The sequence below is a fragment of the Tachyglossus aculeatus genome, chromosome 2, assembly GCF_015852505.1.
Source record: "Tachyglossus aculeatus isolate mTacAcu1 chromosome 2, mTacAcu1.pri, whole genome shotgun sequence".
NCBI classification, from domain to species: Eukaryota; Metazoa; Chordata; class Mammalia; order Monotremata; family Tachyglossidae; genus Tachyglossus; species Tachyglossus aculeatus.
The window spans coordinates 125850672-125877697 of NC_052067.1; the positions used below are offsets into that span (position 1 = coordinate 125850672).

A 27026-nucleotide genomic window follows, 5' to 3' on the forward strand; every position below is an offset into this window, starting at 1 on the left:
TTCCCGCTTCCAGTGGGCCTCCTGGTTTATGGGCCCAGGAACTCCTCACCTAGCAGCCCTGGCTTCTTGTATACCTCCTTAAGTATTTAGAACTCACAGTATGCGAATAATGTACCTAGAGCTAGATAGATTTGATAAAAATCTGTCACGCCTTTGCAAAGCAAAACTGGCCATTTAATGAAAAAGTGTCAGCTGAATATAAATCAAAGGAAATCGTCAGTTTACAGTAAACCCAATTCTCTAAAGCAGGTAGATGGAACTGTGTGAAATGTGTCATAAACCAATGCAAAGTCATAATGTGAAGGGACTCCCCACATCATACAGTCCCTCGGAAATAAATTAATATTCCCATAATTTGAATTACTCTCCTCTGAGTTAATTAATTAGTAGGATTTGAACCTAATGGCCTTAGTCTAAGTAAGAAATTATTTGCAGTTGAGATTGTTCTGATATTCAAAAATGAAATTGAATTATTTAAAATATTGGTGAGCCCTATTGGGTTTGAAAGTACTAATTTTTTATGGTATTTGTTAGAGACTTACTATGTGCCAGGCACTGTTCTAAGCACTGAGGTGGATACAAAGTATCAGGTTGGACACAGTCCATGTCCCACATGAGACTCATAGTCTAAATCCTCATTTTACAGATGAGGGAACTGGTGCACGGAGAAGTGAATTGACTTGCCCAAGGTCACACGGCTGGCAGGTGACAGAGCCGGAATGAGAACACAGGTCCTTCCGACTCCTAGGCCTGTGCTCTATCCACTAGGCCATGCTGCTTTCCCCATCCTAATCTCGTCCTATTATCGAGTATATCAGCTACATTAATTGATTTACTACGCTAGGTGTTTTTTATACTCACATCCTTATATCTTAATATACATATATATGTATATATCTAGCTTGATATATTTAGAAGTAACAAAATAAGAATCCACGGAAGGGAAGATAATTTTCTCCCAGGACAAAAAAGATTTTTGTAGCAGATTTGTGATTTGTGAAATCTTGTTTTTACTGTAGCTGAACTCTCAGGTCATTTGGACTCTTGTATTAGTACTATATCAGGTTTGCAATCGTTCAAAAGTATTTAGACTATTTCAGTTATGCTGTGTGTGACTATTGTAAATTCAGTTGATTCATTTTCATCTTCATAGGCTGTGCCTTTTTATCATCACTGAATAGTGTTTATTAAGTCTCTGTGGTGTTTTTTTTTTTTTTGTTTCCCACCACTTTTTTTTATACAAATAAGATGGAGAAGCACAGAGGACCTGAGTTCTAATCCCAACTCTGCCAAATGCTTGCTGTGTGATTTTACGCAAGTCGCTTAACTTTTCTCTGCCTCAGTTCTCCTATTCTCCCTCCTACTCAGACTGTAAGCCCCATGCGGGACAGGGACTGTGTCCAACCAAATTAGCTTTTATCGACCCCAGTGCTTAGGACAGTGTTTGACACATAGCACTTGACAAATACCATTCAAACAGTAAAATAAAGACTGGATTAGGAACGAGGAAAGTTAGTCTCCAGTGTGTCTCAATCTGCAGCATGGCGTAGTGGATAGAGCACATGCCTGGAAGGCAGAAGGTCATGGGTTCTAATCCCGCCTCTGCCACTTGTCTGCCGTGTGACCTTGGGCAAGGCACTTAACTTCTCTGTGCCTCCGTTTCCTCAACTGTAAAATGTGGATTGAGACTGTGAGCCCCATGTGGGACAAACGACTGTGTCCAACCTGATTTGCTTGTACCTACCCCAGTGCTTAGTACAGTGCTTAGAGAAGCAGCGTGGCTCAGTGGAAAGAGCCTGGGCTTTGGAGTCAGAGGTCATGGGTTCAAATCCCGGCTCCACCAATTGTCAGCTGTGTGGCTTTGGGCAAGTCACTTCACTTCTCTGTGCCTCAGTTACCTCATCTGTAAAATGGGGATGAAGACTGTGAGCCCCCCGTAGGACAACCTGATCTCCTTGTAACCTCCCCAGCGCTTAGAACAGTGCTTTGCACATAGTAAGTGCTTAATAAATGCCATTATTATTATTACAGTGCCTGGCACATAGTAAATGCCTAACAAATACCATGATTTATAGGGAAGCTGCATGGCATAGTAGATAGAGCCTAGGCCTTGGAGTCAGAAGGTCATGGGTTCTAATCCCGGCTCCGCCACTTGTCTGCTATGTGACCTTGGGCAAGTCACTTCTTTCAGCCTCAGTTACCTCATTTGTAAAATGGGGATTAAGACTGTGAGCCCCCCGTGGGACAACCTGATTACCTTGTATCTGCCTCAGCGCTTTGAACAACGCTTGGCTCACAGTAAGCGCTTAACAAATACCATAAATATTATTATTATTCCCCTCCTGTTTCCTCAATGCTGGGCCAGCTAGCTCTCCTTTGCAAGCTGCATGTTTGAGATGTCTGCTGACATACTGAAATATTGAAATACTGAAATGTCTGGCAGTTTGTATGATTATATGAAAGCATCTGCTAATATCAGAAGATTGCTTAATCTACGGTGATGGAAAATGCAGTTTGTATTATACTTGTCTGAGCTATTTTCATCAAGAAATGCTGCCTATGTATCCTCTTGGCAACATCTTTGCAGAGTTTACAACTTTCAGCAACATGCTGGCATCGACTACTCAGGAGTCTTTCACAGCTGTTCGGCAGTTGAGCTGTTTTAACATGCCACCACACATAGTTGTTCTATACAAATAGTTAATATTAAATGACCAAGGCACGCTCTTTCCACGTAAAGAAAACCATAAGCCCACTGATAGGAGTTATTCGAACCAAGAATATCATCAAGAAATTTCATTCATTTTAAGTTTACTGTCCTCAAAATATCATCCTTAACATTTCAGCCACATTTTTCCTTTCCCCAGATCAGGTTTAATGGGGGAGGAGTGGTTATAAGTGACACTATCAAAAGATCATTTACATTACTTTGTTGTACACCGACAATTTTTTTAGATTAGCTTTGTAAGAGAAATTATAAATGAGATTTTGTAGTTTTCTTATCTGCCACATATATAGGACCAATCTCTGATGAAATACTAAGTGAAAAAAGTTAAGACATTGCTAGGTAATAATCTTAAAATAATACAATTGAATATAATAGTTGGAGACGTGACAAAGAAACCCCAAAGAGTGAAATAGAAGAAAAAATGGAGTTTGTAATTCTTTTAATTTAGAAGGGATGTGATGATGAAGTTTTTGTTTGAGGGGAAAAAAGGGTAATAGAAAATATTAGAAGTGATTGTTTCCAGAAGCATATACAGGCAGTGTGTGATACTGTATATTTGTATCTATATTATGTTTCTATAAATATATGTCTGCGTGCATATATATATTAACAAAAGCCATCATTATTATATGGATATGTGTGTATATATATGTGTGTGTGTTCATTCATTTGTATTTATTGAGGGCTTACTGTGTCCAGAGCACTGTACTAAGCACTTGGAAGGTAGAATTCAGCAACAAATTCTCACCCTGAAAATATTGACCAGATGGTGAAATTCAAACTAACTATGAATATATTTTTTCCTTGACATTTCAGACCATATCAATGTGAATTGTATTCACATACATTTTTAAGATTTAGAAAAAACAATTTCCCAATTTTTAATAGATTGGTACTTTAAGATGGAGAAAGGGGATTCTATTTTTTAATAAAATCTTCTCGTAATATTTGAAAAACATAGATTTTGCCTATATCCAGTTTCTTGCTCCAAAAAGCAGTTTACAACTAGCAATTATTGGTCCAAATATAAAATGCAATGTAGATTTATTACTTATTATAGCTTAATGTTTATATTTGTACATATACATAAGTAAATGTTTTTATTATTAAGTGCCGTCGAGTAATTTTAGATTCATAGCGACTCCGTGTGTATACTTTCTCCAGAGCATCCTGTCCTCTGCCATACTCCGCAACCTTTCTAAGAGTTCTTCTGTTATCGTTGTTATGGTCTGTATCCGTCTAGCAGCTGGTCTGCCTCTTCCACTTTCTGCGTGGACTTTTCCTAGCATCAGTGTCTTCCCCAGAGAATTAGTCCTCCTGATTATGTGTCCAAAATATGCTAATCTAAGTCGAGTCATTTGACCTTCCAAGGACCAGTTGGGTTTAATTTGCTCCAAAATCCATTTGTTTGTCTTTTTGGGCAGTCCATGGTATTCGCAAAAGGCTTCTCCAACACCACATTTCAAAAGAATCGAAGTTCTTTCTATCCTGTTTTTTTCACTATCCAGCTTTCAGTTCCAAATATTGTCACTGGAAACACCACAGAGTTGACAATTTGTATTTTTGTGGTGTTTGTTACATCAGCACGTTTCATGACTTTTCCCACGCTCTTCATAGCAAGTCTTCCTAACATTAATCTTTGGCATATTTCTTGGCTACTAGTTCCTTTCTTATTGATTATCGATCCCAGGAGAGAAAAACTGTCAACATTTCAGTCTTCTCTCCATCCCCTACAAATGTGTTAAAACTTCCGGTTGTCATGATCTTTGTTTTCTTGACATTCAAATATAGGCCCATCTTTTTGCTCTGTTCCTTAACTTTCAATTATAAGCCCTTCAAATCTTCTTCACTTTCTGCTAGTAGGGTTGTATCATCAGCCTAATGAAGGTTGTTTATATTCCTTCCTCCAATCTTTACTCCCTGTTCGTCTTCATCCAGTCCGGCTTCTCTCATTAGGTATTCTGTGTAAAGGATGAACAGATAAGGCGATAAGATACATCCCTATCTTACACTCCTACTAATGGGAAACCAATCTGCTTCTGCATATTCTGTTCATATTATAGCCTTCTGTTTGTCACTCATTCATTCATTCAATTGTATTTATTGAGCGCTTACTGTGTGCACTAAGTACTGTGTACTAAGCGCTTGGGAAGTACAAGTTGGCAACATATAAAGACAGTCCCTACCCAACAACGGGCTCACAGTCTAGAAGGAGGAGACAGACAACAAAACATGTGGACAGGTGCCAATTTATCAGAATAAATAGAAGTAAAGCTAGATGTACATCATTAACAAAATAAATAGAATAGTAAACATGTACAAGTAAAATAAATAGAGTAATCTGTACAAACATATATACAGGTGCTGTGGGGAGGGGAAAGAGGTAGGGCAGGGGGGATGGGAAGGGGGAGAGAAAGGAGGAGGCTCAGTCTGGGAAGGCCTCCTGGAGGAGGTGAGCTCTCAGTAGGGCTTTGAAGGGAGGAAGAGAGCTAGCTTGTCGGATGTGCGGAGGGAGGGCATTCCAGGCCAGGGGGAGGATGTGGGCCGGGGGTCGACAGCAGGACAGGCGAGAACGAGGCACGGTGAGGAAGTTAGTGGCAGAGGAGCGGAAGGTGCGGGCTGGGCTGGAGAAGGAATGAAGGGAGGTGAGGTAGGAGGAAGCGAGGTGATGGAGAGTCTTGAAGCCGAGAGTGAGGAGTTTTTGCCTGATGTGTAGGTTGACTGGTAGCCACTGGAAATTTTTGAGAAGGGGAGTAACATGCCCAGAGCATTTCTGCACAAAGATGATCCGGGCAGCAGCGTCATTCAGGTTCTGTATGATCTGTATGATCTCTTCCAATCAGATGGCCATTGAGTGGTTAGCCATACCTGTAGACATAATTTGGTAAGGACTTTAACTGATTCCTCTCCAGCTGCCTGAAACACCTCAATAGGAAGCCTGTCAAAGCCAGGTGCCTTATTTTTGGCGAGACATTGTAAAGCTGATCCAACTTCACTTTGCATTATGGCAGCTCTAATTCAAAAGGAGTTTTTTCATATACTTCTTGTATATTGCTATCTTTCTGGTATAGTTCCTGTGTGTATTCTTTCCATCTCTGTTTGATTCCACTGGTATCACTTATAGTCAGTCCATCTTTGCTTTTGACAAAGCCAATCCGAGGATGAAATGTTCCCGTAATTTCCTTAATCTTCTGAAATGGTGATCTTGTCTGCCCACATTTGTTTTATTGACTTTCATTTCTTTACATATACCGTTACAATATTCTCGTTTGTCCTTCCTGGCAGAGTGCTGGAATTCTCAGTTCAGTTCTTTAACCAGGTTCTTTTGTCCGCTGATTTTTGCTTCCTTCCTTTTTTTGGCTACTTCCAGAGTTATGTTTGACATCCATTTTGGCTTTTTCTTCTTCCTGACCTTTTGCAATACTCTGTCACTTTCTTCCTTGATGACATTTTTAATCTCTGTCCACATTTTCTCTGGTCCCTTGTCTAGGAGATTAAGCACCTCGAATCTATTTTTTTTTTTACATGATCTTTAAATACTGGGGGAATATTTGTCAGGTCATATTTGGGCAGCTGTAAGACATGATTGATCTTTCTAAGTTTTAGCCTGAGTTTACACATTAACAGCTCATGATCTGTTCCACAATCAGCTCCAGGCCATGTTTTTGCTGCCAAAATAGAACTCCTCCATCTCTTTCTGCAAATAATATAGTCTATCTGATTTCTGTATAATCCCATCTGGTGAAGTCCATGTGTACAGTCGTCATTTAGGTTAGATAAAGAAGGTGTTGGCAATAAAAAGATCATTTGATTCACAGAAATCAGTCAGTCCCTGGCTTGCTTTGGATTTCCAAGGCCATTTTTTCCAACAACCTTCATTTCCATTCCATTACCAACTTTTGCATTCCAGTCCCCAGTGATAGTCAACACATCTTGCTTGAAGCTTTTATCAGTCTCTCTCTCAACTTCATCGTAAACCCTTATCTATTTCTTCTTGCTCTGTGTCTGTTGTTGGGGAATACACCTGAAGTACTGTCATACTGAATGGTTTTCCTCTGAATCTATCAGATAGCAATCAGTCATTGACAGCATTATATCCGATAACTGTCGTAGCAATTTTCTTTGTCACAATTACCGTTATACCATTTCTTCTCTTTTCAGCATGGGCAGAGTAGTAGATGATGTGCTCATTCGATTGGAAATGCCCAATACTAGTGGTTTCTTTCCACTAGGCCATGTTCCTTCTCTAATCCTAATCCTATTAATCCTCCACTATGCTGGAATTTTGTGTTTCCCAATGACCCCAGGTATAGAGAAGTGGGTTAGAGGACATGGGCTCTAGTCCTGGTTCTGCCATTTGCCTGCTCTGTGACCTTGGACAAGTCAGTTAACTTGCTATGCCTCAGTTTCCTCATCTGCAAAATAGGGATTTGATACCTGTTCTCTCCTTCTTAGACAGTGAGCTCCATATGGGACAGGGACAGCATTTAATACAGTGCTTGACACATAGTAAGCAGTTAGTAAATTCCACAATCATTATTATTACTGTTATCATTATTATCATTATCCAATAAATGTCTGTTATACCTTTAAAGAATTGGTTATTATTGTTATTAGTAGTAGGTATAAGAGTTGTTCAAATAGAGAAGCAAATGGTAGCAAACCTGGATATCTGGCCCTGATTTATTTGTGTCTACTCCAGTGCTTAGGGCAGTGATTGACACAAAGTAAGTTCTTGTTTTTAAAATAAAATAATAATTTCTTTCAACTGATTCTCATGCCTGTTCCTGTTTTCTCTGGAACTTTCTCTTTTAAAGGGGGACCATTCTAACATCTTTCCTTTATAAAAATAACATCTCATGGTCCACAATTAGTATACAATTTAAAGCATTTTAAAATTTTCATTTAGTCTTCCGTGCAATCTCCTGCAGTCGTTCTAAATTCCTTACCTTTACCTGTTTTCCTCAACCTCAGTATCAGTATCGTGTTTTTCAGCCAACTCCAGCATGTCAGCATGACTCAGTGGAAAAAATAATAATAATAATGATGGCATTTATTAAAGCACAGGCGTGGAATCCTAGTCCTGGGTGCTAATTCCGGCTCTGCCACTTGTCTGCCACTCTGTAGCTTTGGGCAAGTCACTTTACTTCTCTGTACCTCCGATCACCTCATCTGTAAAAAGTGATTCAACACCTGTTCTCCTCCTACAGTCCATGCAGAGCAGGGACTGTGTTCTATCTGATTATCGTGTTTCTACTCTGGCACATAGTACGGTACTTGGCACATAGTAAGCACTTAATAAATGCAACAGTTATTATGGCTTTGTTCATCCTCTTGTTCTGGGCTGTTCCAAAATTTTAATCTTACCTAATAAGAGTTGGAAGTGTTTGCTGTACACAATGCTGGTGCCATTTCTGCATGTTTTGTTTTGTTTTTGCTTCATGGTGCTTGTTAAGCACTATGTGTAAAACACAGTTCTAAGCTCTGGGGTAGGTCCAAGTTAATTAGGTTGGACACAATCCCTGCCCCACATGGGGTCTCACAGTTACCCACTTATCCTCTGGTATTTTCCACAAGCAATAAAACATTATCATTAAACTATGAGAACAGCTGCGTACCCACCGATTTTCTTTCCATTTTCTTATCAGTTTGTATTGAAGTCCACTTCCTAACTGGATTCACTTCCAGCATGGTTGGAAGTTTAATTCTGACTTTCTTCCCTCAAAATAGCTCCATGGGTGACTGATTATTGCCAAAGAAAGGATTAGGTGATATAATACTGTCCAGTACGTATTCTCTTAATTATCCTGACTTAAATTTCTTTTTAACACACATTTGACATAAGATATCCTGCACAAAAAATGAGTTGACATGTAAGAAGTAACATTCCAATGTGAATTTTGTAAATTCTATGCTACTGAATTGTGTACCTTTACCTATCAGATTTTGGTCAGTATGACTTATCCGACTGATTACATTTGCTAGAGCAAATGTTAGCTATTCGGTATCATCATTTCTCAAAAATCATATAATAATAAACAAAAAGTAATGTACAAATCAGACAATATAGTGCTTCTCAGCCATTTCAATATTTGGAAAATAATACAGTATTAACAAAGTGTAAGCTTCTCTCAATTGAATGAATCAAATACCGCTTGATTTGCTGATTCACAAGAATTGGTTGCTATTATGCTGTTGATATATGATTTTCAAAAGATCTCACAATTTTCTGTCTATCAATTCTGATTTGTGGCCACGATTGAATAACTCTTGTTCTTTTCTTATATCTTTCCGTATCCAAATGACTGTCGTGGATTTGTGTTAATAAAATTCAAGGACCAGAATTGGTTACATTCTTTTTGGTTACATTCCAATCAGACTTCATTCTTCACTTTTTTCAGTCTCAGCAAAAATCTTCCACATTTTCTGTCATCACTGTTTCTTTTTAGTAGTTACATATGTGATTTTAACTTTGTATATTTCTTCATAGTTTCTAGAATTTGTTTACATATTTATTACGTATTTGTAATACATAATAGCCTTGGAGCATAATGCTTTGTATCAGCTAACTAGTTATCTGTAGAAACTGTGTAGGTGTCATTTGAGAATTATCTTAAGTGCTTACTAGGTGCTCAAAGACTGTCTAAATTTTGGGGTAGATGCAAAATATTCAAATTTGACACAGGCCTTTTCTTTCCACAAAATTTAGAAGCTGAGGAAAATGACTTGGCCAGAGGTAAATAGTAGACTGGCCTCCAATCAGTCAATCAGTGGTATTTTTTGAGTGCCTACTGTGTGCAGTGCACTGTACTGAGCACTTGGGAGAATACAACATTGTTGGTAAATATGATCCTTGCCCTTGAGGAGCTTACAATGTAGAGAACTCCCGAGTCTCAGACATATGTTTTTTTCCAGCAGTCCACACTGCCTTCTTCTTTCTTCCCCATCACTCCCTCCCTTTTTCTCCTCTTCTTTCTTCTTTTGTTTTCCTTTCTCTCCTACTCCCTTCCCTCCATCTCTTTTTCCCTTCCCTTTTTCTTCCCTTCCCTCCCTTCTTTTTCTCTCTTTCCCTCTTCCTTCTTCTTTCTCCTTTCTCTCTCCTGTTTCCCTTCCTATTCCTCCTCCTCTTCCCTTTCATCTCCCCCAATTTACTCCTTCATCCTTTCTTTCATTCCTTCTTCCCTCCTCTTCCCTTCCTTCTTCCTTTCTGTTACTTTTCCCTATCTTTCCTTTCCTTCTTTTTATCCTCTCCTTCCAGGGTGCTACTCTGCTGTTTACCTGTTGCTACCTTATAATAATAATAATAGCATTTATTAAGTGCTTACTATTTGCAAAGCACTGTTCTAAGCGCTGGGGAGGTTACAAGGTGATCAGGTTGTCCCTCGTGGGGCTCACAGCCTTAATCCCCATTTTACAGATGGGGTAACTGAGGCCCAGAGAAGTTAAGTGACTTGCCCAAAGTCACACAGCTGACAATTGGCAGAGCCGGGATTTGAACCCATGAGCTCTGAATCCAAAGCCCGTGCTCTTTCCACTGAGCCACGCTGCTTCTCTATAAGTACCTTATAAGTTCCATACACTTCTGTGCATGCAAATAAAGTTTGCATTATTATTGAAACTTCAAAGCAGTTAGAGTTTGAGAATTGGTAATTTGCTGGGTGGCCCCCACAAAAGCAGTATGAGATTTGACTACTAACTGCTGCTAATTGCCTTTTTGAGTTTGGGACCCTGGTGAAGGATTTTAACTACACTGCAGAAAATGTGCAGGAGGGTTTGAATTTTAAGAGTTTGAATTCTACTCTTCTCCTTTTTCCCCCTCTTTGAAGTAACGTAATTGCTCCAAGTGATTGGAAAAGTGTCTGTGGTAACAATAGATTTTTCTGTGGCCTCTGTGTTATCAATGATTGACCTCCTTTCCCTAGTAGAAATAGCACTTATTAGCTTCCAGTAGATGCAGTGCTTTCCCCTAAGCACTAGGTAAATACCAAATAAGCAAGTGACACATTCCCTGTCCACAAGGAATGTACACTCAAGCGAGGAAGATGAACATAAAATAATTTACAAATGAAATAACGGATTGAGAATGTACAATTGAAAAAGCGTGTATCATAATGATGGTATTTGTTAGATGCTTACTATATGCCAAGCACTGATGGGTAATAATAATAATAATAATTGTGGTATTTGTGAAACATTTACTATGTGCCAGGCACTGTACTAAGCACTGGGGTGGATAGAAGCAATTAGGTTGGACACAGTCCCTGTCCCACATGGGGCTCACAGTGTTAAGTCCCCATTTTACAAATGAGCTAACTGAGGCTCAGCGAAGTTAAATTCATTCATTCACATTTATTAAGTGCTTACTGTGTGCAAAGACTGTACTAAGCGCTTGAGATAGTACAATACAACAATAAACAGTGACATTCCCTGCCCAAAATGAGCTCACAATCTAGAGTAAGGGAGGCAGACATCAATACCGATAAATAAAATCAATACAAATAAATAAAACTACAGATATGTATATAATTGCTTTGGAGCCGGGAGGGGCAATGGGTTAAATAAAATTGTATGCACAAGGCCACATAGCTGACAAGTGGCGGAATCAGGATTAGAACACAGATCCTTCTGACTCACAGGCCCGTTCTTTATCCACTAGGCCAGGCAGATGGTCGGTAGATTTATATGACCTGTGGGTTGCTTGGAAGTAGTCGGGGAAGGCATGCTGAAGGAGGTGGGCTTTTAGGGGGCTTTGGACTACGTGGAGGCTGACGGGTGATGGATTTAGGCTGGAAAAGAGAGGCCTGAACCAGGGGAAGATTGTGAGTGAGGGCACAGAGGCCAGAGTGTCAATAGGGAGGTACAGTTAGAAGCTTAGCCAGGGAGGAATGAAGAGGACAGATCGGGGGACAGTAGATGAAGAGACTAGGCAGATATGGAAGGCGGGTTGAGTTATTGGAAGCCGTGAAGCCAGTTGTGAGGAGCTGTTGCTTGATAAGGAGGGACTCGAGAAGCCATTGGAGTAATTCGAGGAGCGGAGAGATGAGTGCCGAGCGATGCTTCCGAGAGATCATCATCACAGCTCTGTGTGATATAGATTGGCGCAAGGAGAGGCTAGAAGCAAGGAGATCAGCAAGGGGCTTAATGCAGTAGTCCAGCTACAGCATGACCGGAGTGGGAGCTGTTGGGTTGGAGAGGAAGGAAAATAGCGGTAACTATATTTATGGTGTTTTTTATCACTTTAAAAAAATATCGATACCGCTTTGGTCCATCTCGGGATTGTAGTAATGAGCTCTACATTATTTGCTAGGGGAAATTATACTGCATTTTGCACTCTGTCTCTTAGCACTTTGTTTTCATTGCACCTACCAAGGGTGCTAACAAGGTTTTTTTTCCAGTACAGTGATAATAATAGTGATAGCATTTATTAAGCGCTTACTATGTGCAAAGCACTTTTCTAAGCCCGGGGGCAGGAGGGGGGGCGGGTTACAAGGTGATCAGGTTGTCCCACGGGGGGCTCACAGTCTTCATCCCCGTTTTACAGATGAGGTAAGTGAGGCACAGAGAAGTTAAGTGTCTTGCCCAGAGTCACACAGATGGCAATTGGCGGAATCGGGATTTGAACCCATGACCTCTGACCCCAAAGCCCATGCTCTCTCCACTGAGCCACGCTGCTTCTCTAATAACACACTCTCCGTTTTCAAAGCCCTGCTAAAATTGCCATTTATGATACATATCCATCCATCTTGAAGAGCAACAGGGGTCGTATTATTGTCATTATTATTATTATAAACAATAATGGTACTTGTTAAGTGCTTACTCTTTGCCAAGCACTGTTCTAAGCACTGGGGTGGATACAAGTCAGTCAGTTTGAAAACAATCCCTGTCCCACATAGGACTTGCAGTCTAAGTAGGAGGAGTGGGAGTTAATTCATATTTTACAGATGAGGTGACTGAGGCCCAGAGAAGGTAAATGACTTGCCCAAGGTCACTGTGCCTTGATCTTGCCAAACCCTGGCCCACGTCCTACCTCTGGCTTGGAACGCCCTCCCTCCTCAGATCTGCCAGACAATTACTCTCCCCCCATTCAAAGCCTTACTCAAGGCACATCTCCTCCAAGAGGCCTTCCCAGACTAAGCCCCAGTTTTCCTCAGCTCCCACTCCCTTTTGCGTCACCCTGACTTGCTCCCTTTTCTCTTTCCCCCTTTCCCCGCCTCACAGCCCTTATGTATATCTGTGTAATTTTATTTATTTATATTGATTTCTGTTTATTTGTATTGATGTCTGTCTCTCCGCACCCCCACTCTAGACTGTGAGCTCATTGTGGGCAGGGATTGTCTCTTTTTTTTGCTGTATTATGTATTATACTTTCCCAAGCACTTAGTACAGTTCTCTGCATAGTAAGTGCTCAGTAAATACGATTGAATGAATGATGAAAGATCACAAAGCAGCCACGTGGCACAGCCGAGATTAGAATCCAGGCCTACCCTCTTTCCACTAGGCCACACTGCTTCTCACTTCCTTGAAATTCCTGTCCCTCAAAATTGTGTAGTCTTGTCACACACACACAGCCCACTTGCTTACCCACAAGCAAACCTGAAGCCATGGAGATAATGTATGTATTTAAATACAAATATATATACACACACATACGTGTGTGTGTGTGTGTGTGTGTGTGTGTGTATAATGGTATTGACACCTGTCTACTTGTTTTGTTTTGTTGTCTGTCTCCCCCTTCTAGACTGTGAGCCCGTTGTTGGGGTAAGGACTGTCTCTGTATGTTGCCGATTTGTACTTCCCAAGCACTTAGTACAGTGCTCTGCACACAGTAAGCGCTCAGTAAATATGACTGAAGAATGAGTAAATAATGTACGACTGAAGAATGAATAAATAATGTCTGTCCTCTTTATCAAGGTTACAATCTGCCAGTCACTACACTAATCAGATCAGATCAGACAAATCCCTGGTCCAGCTAGCTAGCATCCTATTTCCCTGTTCCCATTCCTGTTCAGAATTCTCCAGCAGGTTGTATACACCTGCTGGGTTCATTTCTCTTCAGACTTCCTCTTGGCCCATTACAATCTGGCTTCCTCCCCTTATATTTGTCTCCCACTTTAGAGCGTAAGCTCCTTGTGGGCATGCACCATCTCCATTCTTTTTTCTGTACCTCTCAAGTGCCCAATACAGTGCACTGAACCAATTGGGTGCTCAATAAATGACGATGGTGGTAGTTGTTAAGTGCTTACTACGTGCCAAGCACTGTTCTAAGAGCTGTGGTAGGTACAAGGTAATGAGGTTGGCTCACATGGGGCTCACAGTCTTCATCCCCATTTTACAGATGAGGGAACTGAGGCACAGAGAAGGGAAGTGACTTGCCCTAAGTCACACAGCTGATAAGTGTCGGAGCTGGAATCAGAAGCCATGATCTCTGACTTCCAAGCCTGGGCTCTTTCCAGTAAGCCACGGTGCTCTGGCATTGTACCAACCTCTGGGGCAGATACAAGATAATAAGGTTGGATACAGTCTATGTCCCACATGGGGCTCACAGTCTTAATAAACCCATTTTGCAGATGTGGTAACTGAGGCACAGAGAAGTTGTGACTACTACTTGTACTACTATTACTACTTTACTCCATTAAGACCGCACTGACCAAAGGGGGACTTTAGGGAGCTGTTAGCTTCAATTTTTTAAGTGAAGTAATTGGTGTACTAAAGTCCCAGAAATAAACAGGCACTTAAAAATGAACCCAGGGAATCAGGTGAACTATTTAAACGAGGGCTTTCAAAGATGTCACCATGGTTAGGTCCAACTCTGGGAAGAAGCAAATGCAATTTTGCTACCATTCTCCCAAATTCTTTGCCCAGGCCTACTAGTTCAAGTATAGAGTATAGACCGTCTCTATATGTTGCCAATTTGTACTTCCCAGACACTTAGTAATTAATTAATGATGGTGTTTATTAAGTGCTTACTATGTGCAAAGCACTGTTCTAAGCGCTGGGGAGGTTACAAGGTAATCAGGTTGTCCCATGTGGCGTGCACAGTCTTAATCCCCATTTTACAGATGAGGGAACTGAGGCACAGATAAGTGACTTGCCCAAAGTCACACAGCTGACAATTGGCGGAGCAGGGATTTGAACCCATGACCTCTGACTCCAAAGCCCGGGCTCTTTCCACTGAGCCACGCTGCTTCTCTACAGTGCACTGCACACAGTAAGCGCTCAATACATACAATTGAATGAATGAACGAGGACTTTAGACTAAAATAGTGACTCTATTTTAAACCTCATAGCTCGAGGAGAATGGCAGGGGAGCCAGGTGGCTTAAAATAGAAGCAGAAGCAGGCGGGATAGGTCTGTGAGACCATCTCTGCCAAAGTAGCCATGGTAGCCACCTCCTGCCACGTGGCCATTCCCTGCCCATGGAAATCCCGCTTCCTAAGGGATGAAGGAGAATTGTTTCTTCCCGTATTCCCCCACAGTTGCTGTGGCTGAGGGGATGAAGAATCTGGATCTAAGGTTATGTTGGAATTAAGTATATGGGAGAACTTGGAGCACAAAGAGATGGAGAGGCTAACGGCGACCTACTCACCGTACCTCGAGCTCGTCTATCTCTCATCCCCCATCTTACCTCCTTCCCTTCCCCACAGCACCTGTATATATGTTTGTACATATTTATTACTCTATTTGTTTATTTATTTATTTTACTTTTACATATCTATTCTATTTATTTTATTTTGTTAGTATGTTTGGTTTTGTTCTCTGTCTCCCCCTTTTAGACTGTGAGCCCACTGTTGGGTAGGGACTGTCTCTATATGTTGCCAACTTGTACTGCCCAAGCGCTTAGTACAGTGCTCTGCACACAGTAAGCGCTCAGTAAATACGATTGATTGATTGATTGATTGATCCTGTCTCTGGCTTGGAACACCCTCCCTCTTCATATCCGACAGACGATCACTCTCCACACCCTCAAAGCAAACTTCCTCCAATAGGCCTTCCCTGACTTCATTTCCCTCATTTCCTCTTCCCCCACACCCTTATTGTGACACCCTCGCACTTGGATTTTCACCTTTTATTCACCGCTCCCTCAGCCCCACAGCAGTGATGTACATATTATTTGTCATTTATATTAATGTCTGTATCCCTCTCTGGACCATAAACTCTTTGTAGGCAGAGAACGTGTCAACCGACTCTGTTTTACTCTACTCTCCCACGTGCTAGGTACAGAGCAGTAAATACGATTGATTGAGAGTTAGCAAGCAATAAATCAATTGGATTTATTAACTCTTACTATGTGCAAAACATTGTACTAAACACTGGGGAGTGTATAACTCAACATAGTGGATAGACACGTTCCTTGTCCACAATGAGCATGCATTCTAGAGGGGGAATAATCGGGTTGGACATACTCTTAATCCCCATTTTACAGATGAGGTAACTGAGGCACACAGTTAAGTGACTTGCTCAAAGTCGCACATCAGGCAAGTGGCAAAGCCAGGTTTAGAACCCAGGTCCTCTGATGCCCAGGCCTTTGCTCTTTCCAATAGGCCCCACTGCTTCTCAGGTAAACATTGTAGACTAATAAAGATTTTTGTCATAAGAACTATGGTATTTAAGTGCTTAGTGTCAATCAATCGTACTTACTGAGTGTTCGCCATGTGTTCGCCGTTCATTCTCAGTCTCCTTTGCGGGCTCCTCCTCCCCCTCCCATCCCCTTACTACAGGGGTTCCTCAGGGGTCAGTTCTTGGTCCCCTTCTGTTCTCCATGTACACTCACTCCCTTGGTGAACTCATTCACTCCCACAGCTTCAACTATCATCTCTACGCTGATGACACCCAAATCTACATCTCTGCCCCTGCTCTCTCTCCCTCCCTCCAGGCTCGCATCTCCTCCTGTCTTCAGGACATCTCCATCTGGATGTCTGCCCGCCACCTCAAACTCAACATGTACAAGACTGAACTCCTTGCCTTCCCTCCCAAACCCTGCCCTCTCCCTGACCTTCCCATCACTGTAGACGGCACTACCATCCTTCCCGTCTCACAAGCCCGCAACCTTGGTTTCATCCTCGACTCTGCTCTCTCATTCACCCCACACATCGAATTCGTCACCAAAACCTGCCGGTCTCACCTCCACAACATCGCCAAGATCCACCCTTTCCTCTCCATCCAAACTGCTACCTTGCTGGTTCAATCTCTCTTCCTATCCTGACTGTTTTACTGCATCAGCCTCCTCTCTGATCTCCCATCCTCCTGTGTTTCCCCACTTCAGTCTATACTTCACTCTGCTGCCCAGATCATCTTTGTGCAGAAACACTCTGGGCATGTTACTCCCCTCCTCAAAAATCTTCAGTGGCTGCCTGTCAACCTACGAACCAAGCAAAAACTCCTTGCTCTCGTCTTCAAGGCTGTCCATCACCTTGCCCCCTCCTACCTCACCTCCCTTCTCTCCTTCTCCAGCCCAGCCCGCACCCTCCGCTCCTCTGCCGCTAACCTCCTCACTGTGCCCCGTTCTCGCCTGTCCCACCATCGACCCCCGGACCACTTCCTTCCCCTGGCCTGGAATGCCCTCCCTCCACGCATCCGCCAAGCTAGCTCTCTTCCTCCCTTCAAAGCCCTACTTAGAGCTCACCTCCTCCAAGGGGCCTTCCCAGACTGAGCCCCCTTTTTTCTCTCCTCCTCCCCCATCCCTCCCGCCCTACCTCCTCCCCACAGCACTTGTATATATATTTGTACAGATTTATCTCTCTATGTATTTTGCTTGAACATATTTACTATTCTATTAATTTTGTTAATGATGTGCATATAGCTTTAATTTTATTTGTTCTGATGATTTTGACACCTGTCTACATGTTTTGTTTTGTTGTCTGTCTCCCCCTTCTAGATTGTGAGCCCGTTGTTGGGTAGGGACCGTCTCTATATGTTTCCCACTTGTACTTCCCAAGTGCTTAGTGTGGTGCTCTGCACACAGTAAGCGCTCAATAAATACGATTGAATGCATGAATGAATGTGCAGGGCACCTTAGAAAGTACTTGGGAGAGTACAATATAACAGAATTGGTAGACGTGTTCCTTGCCCACAAGGAGCTTACAGCCTAGAGGAGGAGACACATATTAATATGAAAAATTAAATTACAGATACGTACATACGTACGTACTGTGAAGCTAAGAGAAGCTCCAGGGAAGAACCAGTGTAGCTACATATAATTGGAGTGGACACATTCCTTGTCCCACCTAGGGCTCACAAGTGTGTGGCTGAATTATTTCACATCCAAGCCTGGCAATCAATCAATTAATCAATCGATCAATGGTATTTATTGAGCATTTACTCTGTGCAGAGCACTGCACTAAGTGCTTGGGAGAATACAATAATATCTCATCAATGAATCAATCAATCACTGGTATTTATTGGGTGTTACTGTTGGGTAGGGACCGTCTCTACATGTTGCCAACTTGTACTTCCGAAGCGCTTAGTACAGTGCTCCGCACACAGTAAGCGCTCAGTAAGTACGATTGAATGAATGAGGGAAGGGCTGCTAGGGTTAACTCCTCATTATCCATGTTTTTAGAGGTCAAGGATAACATTGTTTTAAGGTATTTGTTAAGCGCTTACTATGCATCAGGCACTGGTCTAAGTGCTGGGGCAGATAGACGCTAATCAGGTTGGATCACAGTCATCACAGTCCCTGTCCCACATGGGGCTCACAGTCGTAATCCCCATTTTACAGATGAGGTAACAGAGGCCCAGAGAAGTTGTGACTTGCCCAAGGTCACACAGCAGACAGGCGGTGGAGCCGGGATTAGAACCCAAGTCCTTCTGACTCCCAGGGTAGTGCTCTATCCACTATTTCGTGCTGCTTCTTCTCACTTTTCCCCCACTGAAGAGCAACACTAGGGGAAAAGCAAGCACAGGCCTGGGAGCCAGGCCAGGGGTTCTAATCTCCCCTCTGCCACTTACCTGCTGTGTGACCTTGGGCAAGTCACTTCGCTTTTCTATACTCAGTTTTTTCATCTTTAAAATGGGGATTACATACATGTTCTCCCTCTCCTTTGCTTGTGAACTCCATGTGGAACTTTGTGTCCAACCTGATTTTCTTGTGTTTACCTCCCCCAGCACTTTGTACAGTGCACGTTCTAAAGTGATTAACAAATGCCACAGTTACTATTCTTAAAATATTTCAGAGAGCTGCATTCCTCCTCCTTTCCTTTCCATCTTTTTGATGCTCCTGATGCTTTGCAGAAGCAGCGTGGCCTAGTAGAAAGTGCACGTGGCTGGGAGTCAGAGGCCTGGGTTCTCATCCCAGCCCTGCCACTCGCCTGCTGCGTGACCTTGAGCAAGTCACTTCACTTCTCTGTGCCTCAGTTACCTCATCTGTAAAACTGTGAGCACCAAGCAGGACATGTAGCTTGTGTCTACCCCAGTGCTTAGTACAGTGCTTGGCATATAGTAAACACATAACAAATACCATTAAAAAAATGCGAGTGAGCAGTGACGCGATCATAAACCAGACACAAAAGGGAGAAAGAGGAAAAAGCAGCTGATCTAGAAAAATAACAGAATAATCAGCCTATATATTTTCAGGAACTGGCTACGGAAAAGAACGCACTGTATTGAAACTGGTTATGTGGCCTTTGCCAAGGCTAAGTTAATAACAATGGCATTTGTTAAGCACCTAGTATATGCCTAGAATATTATGCGCTGGGATAAACACAAAAACATCAGGTCACACACAGTCTCTTTTCCACATTCATTCATTCATTCATTCATTCAATCATATTTAGTGAGCACTTACTGTGTGCAGAGCACTGTACTAAGTGCTTGGGAAGTACAAGTCGGCAACATATAGAGACGGTCCCTACCCAATAACGGGCTCACAGACTAGAAGGGGAAGACAGACAACAAAACAAAACATGTGGACAGGTGTCAAGGCGACAGAACAAACAGAAGTAAAGCTAGATGCACATCATTAACAAAATAAATAGAATATTAAATACGTACAAGTAAAATAAATAGAGTAATTAAATCTGTACAAACATATATACAGGTGCTTTGGGGAGGGGAAGGAGGTAGGGTGGGGGGAGATGGGGAAGAGGAGAGGAAAAGTGGGCTTAGTCTGGGAAGGCCTCTTGGAGGAGGTGAGCTCTCAGTAGGGCTTTGAAGGGAGGAAGAGAGCTAGCTCGGCGGAAAAATAGGGCTCACAGTCTAAAAAGCAAGGGAGAACAGGTATTCAAACCCCATGTTACGGATGAGAAAACTGAGGCAAAGATAAGATCACCCAGCAAGAAAGTAGTGGGCTGGAATTAGAACCCAGATCCTCTGACTCCCAGTTTTGTACTCTTTCCACTGGGCCACGTTGATTCTCTTAATAGGATCTGAAAGAGGTCATGATGAACAAAATATGTTTGCATAAAGTATTTTCATTGTGTTTTATATTATTATATAAATAGAATATATGTATTTATTATATAAATAGAATATATGTAAGAGTTTATACTAATATAATACATACATAGCTAATATAATAAATAAATTATATTTATGTCTTTAACTCTTGAGAATCGTGTCTACCAACTATACTGTGCTCTCCCAAATGTTTAGTACAGTGCTCTGCGCAAAGTATATGCTTAATAAGTACCATTGATTGATGGAAATACTTTGACAGCGTTTCCATCTATTGATGATAATGAAAGATAAATCTCTCAAAGTAATCATTTGTCAGTTTCAGGACCGATTACTATCAGTTTTCTCATTTTCTTTTTTTGTTCATTAACAGGAATTGGCAGCAATGAAACAAATACTAATTAATCTTCGTGGTAAGGGCCAAGGAGAACCAAGCATTGTGAATGAAAACCAGAAATCAAAGCCAGTAAATGTGACTATAGAACATGGAGAAGAAAATATATTTTTACCCAAACCAACGTTGTTTGTAAGTACAGTCCTAGTGACGTAGAATTTTGGTGTACAACTCTGATTTTCATGTAACTGTTGTGTAAAATTACGTCATCCCCTTACATGATGTAAAATGACATCATTTCTCATGTCTTCCATTTGTTTTGGTCTATTTTACCTTTGAAGACATCTGCCCAAGGCATCGAGCGAGGTACTGTTCTAAGTGAATTAAAAGTCAATCAATCAAAGTGCCCTATAGGGACTTATAACCCAAGACATCATTGAGATGGACAGATACGTAAAGAGATTACTTACTGGCCACTGTCAGTGGTGTCTTCTTTAAATACAAAGAACATATATACTTACAGGCAACTTGAAGAAATTTGAAGAACGTTAAATAAATGTGTTATTGTTTGTGTTTTGAGACTTGGGACCACTGAAGGGGAAAATTTTCATGTTCCAAAATATCCAGGTTCAGATCAGAGTCTTCCATTGTTAAATGGAAAATAATGTAGCTTGAAATTAGACTAAGAGATTAAAAAAAGAAGGGATGGGGTAGGCAACCTGGTGTTGGGAGGCAGTGTTAATAATAATGCTTGTGGTACTAGTTAAGCACTTACTGTGTGCCAAGCACTGTACTGAGCAGCAGTGTAGATACAAGGTAATCAAGTCCCACAGTCTAAATAGGAGGGAGAACATATATTGAATCCCTATTTTTCAGATAAGGGAACTGAGACTCAGAGAAGTTAAGTGACTTGCCTGTGGTCAAGCAGCAGGTACGTGGTGAGGCAGGATTAGAACCCAGATCCCCTGCCTCCCAGTGCTCTTTCCATTTGGCCACGGTGCTTCTCTAATGTGTTACCTAATGGAAAGAGCCTGGGTGAGAGCCAGTGGAACTGAGTTGGATACTTATCCCAGCCCTCTACCCACAAACCCATACTGAGTACTTTCAGGCAAATGATTAACCTCTCTGTTCTTAAATATCTTCATTTTTTAAATGGTATTTGTTAAGCACTTACTATATGCCCGGCACTGTACTAAGTTCTTAGGTAGATAAAAGCTAAAAGCTAATCAGATTGGACACAGTCCCTGTCCTATGTGGGACTCACAGTCTTAATTCCCGTTTTACAGATGAGGTAACTGAGAAGTTAAAGCAAAAAAAAGTTAAGTGACTTACCCAAGGTCACACAGAAGACCGTGTTAGAGCTGGAACTAGAATCCAGGTCCCTCTGACTCCTGGGTTGGTGCTCTATGCACTAGGCCACATTACTTCTCAAAAAAAAAAGAAAAAAATCATTGTAAAATGGTGACACTACTTGCCTCTAGCTCACAGAGATGATGTGACATTATGTGAGATAATGACCATGAAGGGGCTCTGGAAAAAAATGGCAGCACTTCAAATTTAAGGTACTATTCAAGAAAAAGAAAACAGAAGAAGGAATAAGTAATAAAAATGAGAAAGAGCAGGGTAGAAGAAGGGAAAACAGATGGGGATATAGAGAAGAAGGAAGAAACTCCGCCTCCAGTCTTTAAATTTCTACCCCATTCCTGTTTTGCATCTCTTTAACCTAGGAGAAGAAACGCTTTACCTGTAGTGTTTATAACATGGAGTCATAAAGCTCAAGGGGTTCTTGAGAGGTCATCTAATCTATCTCCATGCCTTCAGGCAGTACTACACTTGTACCTCCCTGCTCAGATGGATATCTTAGTCTGTGTTTAAAGAAACTGGCAAAGGCGATTTAACCAGCCCCATTTGTAATCCATCCCAATGTCCAACAATCCTTAACGTGAAGACGTTCTTCCTTTTTTCCAAACTCAGCCCTTAATACTGCCATTTAGGACCGTTTCCTTAAGTCTGGGTCCAGTGTGCAGAGGGCAGATGGCTCTTCCTGTAAAAAAGCTGAGGGATAGTATCGGAAGAACCTGCTTCAATTACAGTTCTGTAAAACCCACCAACCTGTTTCATGTGAAAATCCAAGTTCTCTTCCGGAAAGGAAAGCTGGACTCAAAATGAGGAATAGAGAAATTGGAGCGTAAAAAATAGTAAAAAATCAAACAATCCTAATCAACGTTGTCTTTAAAGTAGAAAACTATTGTTTAAGGATCTCTAGAACTTAGTCTTTTGAAGATTTTCTATCTCTAGCAACAGAATCCCCTCTCAGGGTTGCACCTGGAGAGTTTCCAGTACTCTACCAATCTCGGCTACAGGAGGGAGAGTCAAGCAGAGGCAAACCCATTCCATTTCTAAGCTCCAGAACTTAGTCTTTTGAAGATTTTCTATCTCTAGTAACAGAATCCCCTCTCAGGGTTGCACCTGGAGAGTTTCCAGTCAGTCTCGGCTACAGGAGGGAGAGTCAAGCAGAGGAAAACCCATTCCATTTCTAGCTTGGGCAGTGGCTAACGAGTGAAAGGCAATCTGCTGCAATTCAAAACTCACCTGTGCAGCATGGAAGAGGGTCAAGGGTGGGGACTCAAGTTTACTGCGCAGAAGGCAGCAGTGGTAAACCGCTTCCATATTTTTACCAAGAAAACTCTACGGAGACTCTACCAGAATGACTGCAGATGGAGAGAGGGGCAATCTGGGACAGATGTGTCTATGGTGTCACTGTGAGTTGGAAATGACCCAAAGGCATAAGACAAGTAACAGAATATTTTTCTGACTGTATGCCCTCATTCTTGATATTGGTTGTTTGTTGTGGGATGATTTCTTCTGGCTAAATTTAAAGCCCTTAGTACAGCGCTCTGCGCCCATTAAGTGCTCAACATATACCATTGATTGATTAAAGAGCAAGATTTAATAGTCATACAATTTGGTAGCTAGAATAAAAATCCATCAACATGTCTTATTTGCCTCAAAGTTATTTCACTGAATTGATTAGTTAATGGTTCTCCTGTAGTTAATGCAGAATCTAAACATAAGTGAATTATGAAATCAAGTAAGAATGTACTTAGACCTTTGCAGCGCATCAAACTAGAAGCTGATTTATACAGCCAACCCAAAGAACAATCATTAAATCAATCACTCAATCAATCATATTTATTGAGCACTTACTGTGTGCAGAGCACTGTACTAAGTGCTTGGGAGAGTTCAGTATAACAGAGTTGGTAGACAAGTTCCCTGCCCAACAACAAACTTACAGTCTAAAGGTTAATATAGACAAGAATATAAATCAATGATTTACTGATGTGGACATAAGTGGCAGAGAAGCAGCGGGGCTCAGTGGAAAGAGCCTGGGCTTGGGAGTCAGAGGTCATGGTTTCTAATCCCGGCTCCGCCACTTGTCAGCTGTGTGACTTTGGGCAAGTCACTTAACTTCTCCCTGCCTCAGTTACCTCATCTGTCAAATGGGAATGAAGACTGTGAGCCCCACATGGGATAACCTGATCACCTCTTACCCCCCACCCAGCGCTTAGAACAGTGCTTTGCATATAGTAAGCGCCTAACAAATACCATCATCATCATCATCATCATAAGTGCTGTGGGGATGAGGGAGGGGTGAATAAAGGGGGCAAAGCCCAGTGCAAGGATGACAGAGAAGGGAGTGGGAGAAGAGGAAATGAGGGCTTAGTCAAGGAAGGTCTCTTGAAGGAGATGGTGCTTTTAATAAGGCTTTGAATGCGGGAGAGTGATTGTCAGTTATGAAGAGGGAGGCCGTTCCAGGCCAGAGGCAGAATGTGGGCGAGAGGTTGGCGGTGAGGTAGATGATATCGAGGTACAGTGAGTAGGTTGGCATTAGAGGAGCCAAGTGTACAGTTTGGGTTGTGCTAGGGAATCGGGGAGATAAGGAAGGAAGGAGCAGGGAGATTGAGTACTTTAAAGCTTAAGGTAAGGAACTTCTGTTTGATGAGGATGTGGATCGGCAACCATTGGAGTTCGTGAGGAGTGGGCTGAACAGTTTTGTAGAAAAATGATCCGGGCAGCAGAGTGATGTATGAACTGGAATTGGAAGAGACAGGCTGATGCAGTAATCAAGGCAAGATAGGTTAAGTCCTTGGATTAACATAGTAGCAGTTTGGATGGAGAAGAAAGGGTGGATTTTAGCAATATTATGAAGGTTGAACTGACAGGTTGGTAACATTGAATATGGGGGTGGATGAGAGAGATGAGTTGAGGAAACACCAAGGTTATAGAGGATAGAGGATGGTGGTGTTGTCTGTAGTGATGGGAAAGTCAAGAGGAGGATAGAGTTTGGATGGGAAGAAAAGGAGTTCTGCTTTGGACGTGTTCAGTTTGAGGTGTAGACAGGACATTCAAGTAGAGATGTCCTGAAGGCAGGAGGAAATGTGAGATGGCAGAGGATGAAAGAGATCAGGGCTGGAGATGTAGATTTGGGAATCATCCACTTAGGGATGGTATATGAAGCCATGGGAGCAAATGAGTTCTCCAAGGGAGTAGGTGTAGATGGAAAATAGAAGGAGACCAGAACTGAACTTTGAGGGACCCCCACAGTTAGCTGGTGGGAAGAAGAGGAGAAGTCTGCAAAAGAGCTGGAGATTGAGCAGCCAGAGAAATAGGAGGAGAACCAGGAAAGGACATTGTTTGTGAAGCCAAAGTTAGATAATGTTTCCAGGAGAAGGGGGTGGTTGACAGTGTTGAAGGCAGCTTTTATTTCCCAAGTCCTTAGTACAGTGCTCTGCACACAGTAAGCGCTCAATAAATACGATTGAATGAATGAATGAATGAGAGGTCGACTGCAAGCTACAATAACCTAGTTAATACGTGACCTAGTTTGGTTATCTGCACAGCCAATAAAAACCCGACAGTTAACCTTCTCACTAGTGCTGATGCTAACCTCTCATTGTGCCTTGATCTCACCTGTCTTGCTGTCAACCCCTGGCCCACATCCTACCTCTGGCCTGGAACACCCTCCCTCCTCAAATCCACCAATCACTCATCCCCTCTTTGAAGCCCTACTGAAGGCTCACCTCCTCCAAGAGGCCTTCCCAGACTAAGCCGCCCCTTTCCGCAGCTGCCCCCCTTCCGCCTCACCTCGACTCGCTCCCTTTGCTCTTTCCCCACCACCCCACAGCACTTATGTATACAATCATAATAATAATGGCATTTGTGAAGCACTTACTATGTGCCAAGCACTGTTCTAAGTGCTGGGGGGGATACAAGGTAATGAGGTTGTCCCACATGGGGCTCACAGTCTTAATCCCCATTTTACAGATGAGGTAACTGAGGCCCAGAGAGTTAAGTCACTTGCCCAAAGTCACACAGCAGACAGGTGGCAGACTCAGGATAATACCTATAATCTCTGACTCCCAAACCTGTGCTCTTTCCACTGAGCCACACTGCTTTTCATGTGTATATTTTCTCATTCACATATATGTGTGTGTGTGTGTGTGTGTGTGTGTATCTATAATTCTGTATATTAATATTGGTGCCTGTTTACTTGTTTTGATGTTTGTCTCCCCCCTTTTACACTGTTAGCCCGGTGTGGGCAGGGATTGTCAGATCTCCCTGACTTTCCCATCTCTGTTGACGGCACTGCCATCCTTCCCATCTCACAAGCCCGCAACCTTGGTGTCATCCTCGACTCCGCTCTTTCATTCACCCCTCACATCCAAGCCGTCACCAAAACCTGCCGGTCTCAGCTCCGCAACATTGCCAAGATCCGCCCTTTCCTCTCCATCCAAACCGCTACGCTACTCGTTCAAGCTCTCATCCTGTCCCGTCTGGACTACTGCATCAGCCTTCTCTCTGATCTCCCATCCTCGTGTCTCTCCCCTCTTCAATTCATACTTCATGCTGCTGCCCAGATTGTCTTTGTCCAGAAACGCTCTGGGCATGTTACTCCCCGCCTCAAAAATCTCCAGTGGCTACCAGTCAATCTGCGCATCAGGCAGAAACTGCTCACCCTGAGCTTCAAGGCTGTCCATCCCCTCGCCCCCGCCTACCTCACCTCCCTTCTCTCCTTCTACAGCCCACCCCGCACCCTCCGCTCCTCCGCCGCTAATCTCCTCACCGTGCCTCATTCTTGCCTGTCCCGTCGTCGACCCCCGGCCCACATCATCCCCCTGGCCTGGAATGCCCTCCCTCTGCCCATCCGCCAAGCTAGCTCTCTTCCTCCCTTCAAGGTCCTACTGAGAGCTCACCTCCTCCAGGAGGCCTTCCCAAACTGAGCCCCTTCCTTCCTCTCCCCCTCGCCCCCCTCTCCATCCCCCCATCTTACCTCCTTCCCTTCCCCACAGCACCTGTACATATGTATATATGTTTGTACATATTTATTACTCTATTTATTTATTCATTTTACTTGAACATATCTATTCTATTTATTTTATTTTGTTAGTATGTTTGGTTTTGTTCTCTGTCTCCCCCTTCTAGACTGTGAGCCCATTGTTGGGTAGGGACTGTCTCTATATGTTGCCAACTTGTACTTCCCAAGAGCTTAGTACAGTGCTCTGCACACAGTAA

The 27026-nt window shown here is 42.4% G+C and overlaps 1 protein-coding gene across 2 annotated transcripts in view; it reads left to right on the forward strand.

Moving 5' to 3' along the window:
• PIBF1 (progesterone immunomodulatory binding factor 1) overlaps positions 1–27026 on the forward strand; it is a 332641-nt gene that overhangs the window by 277859 nt on the left and 27756 nt on the right. For both annotated transcript variants that reach the window (XM_038741731.1, XM_038741734.1), the window contains one exon: positions 20493–20645. In XM_038741731.1, coding sequence (XP_038597659.1) covers positions 20493–20645 — 153 coding nt within the window. The remainder of the gene's footprint in view (positions 1–20492; positions 20646–27026) is intronic.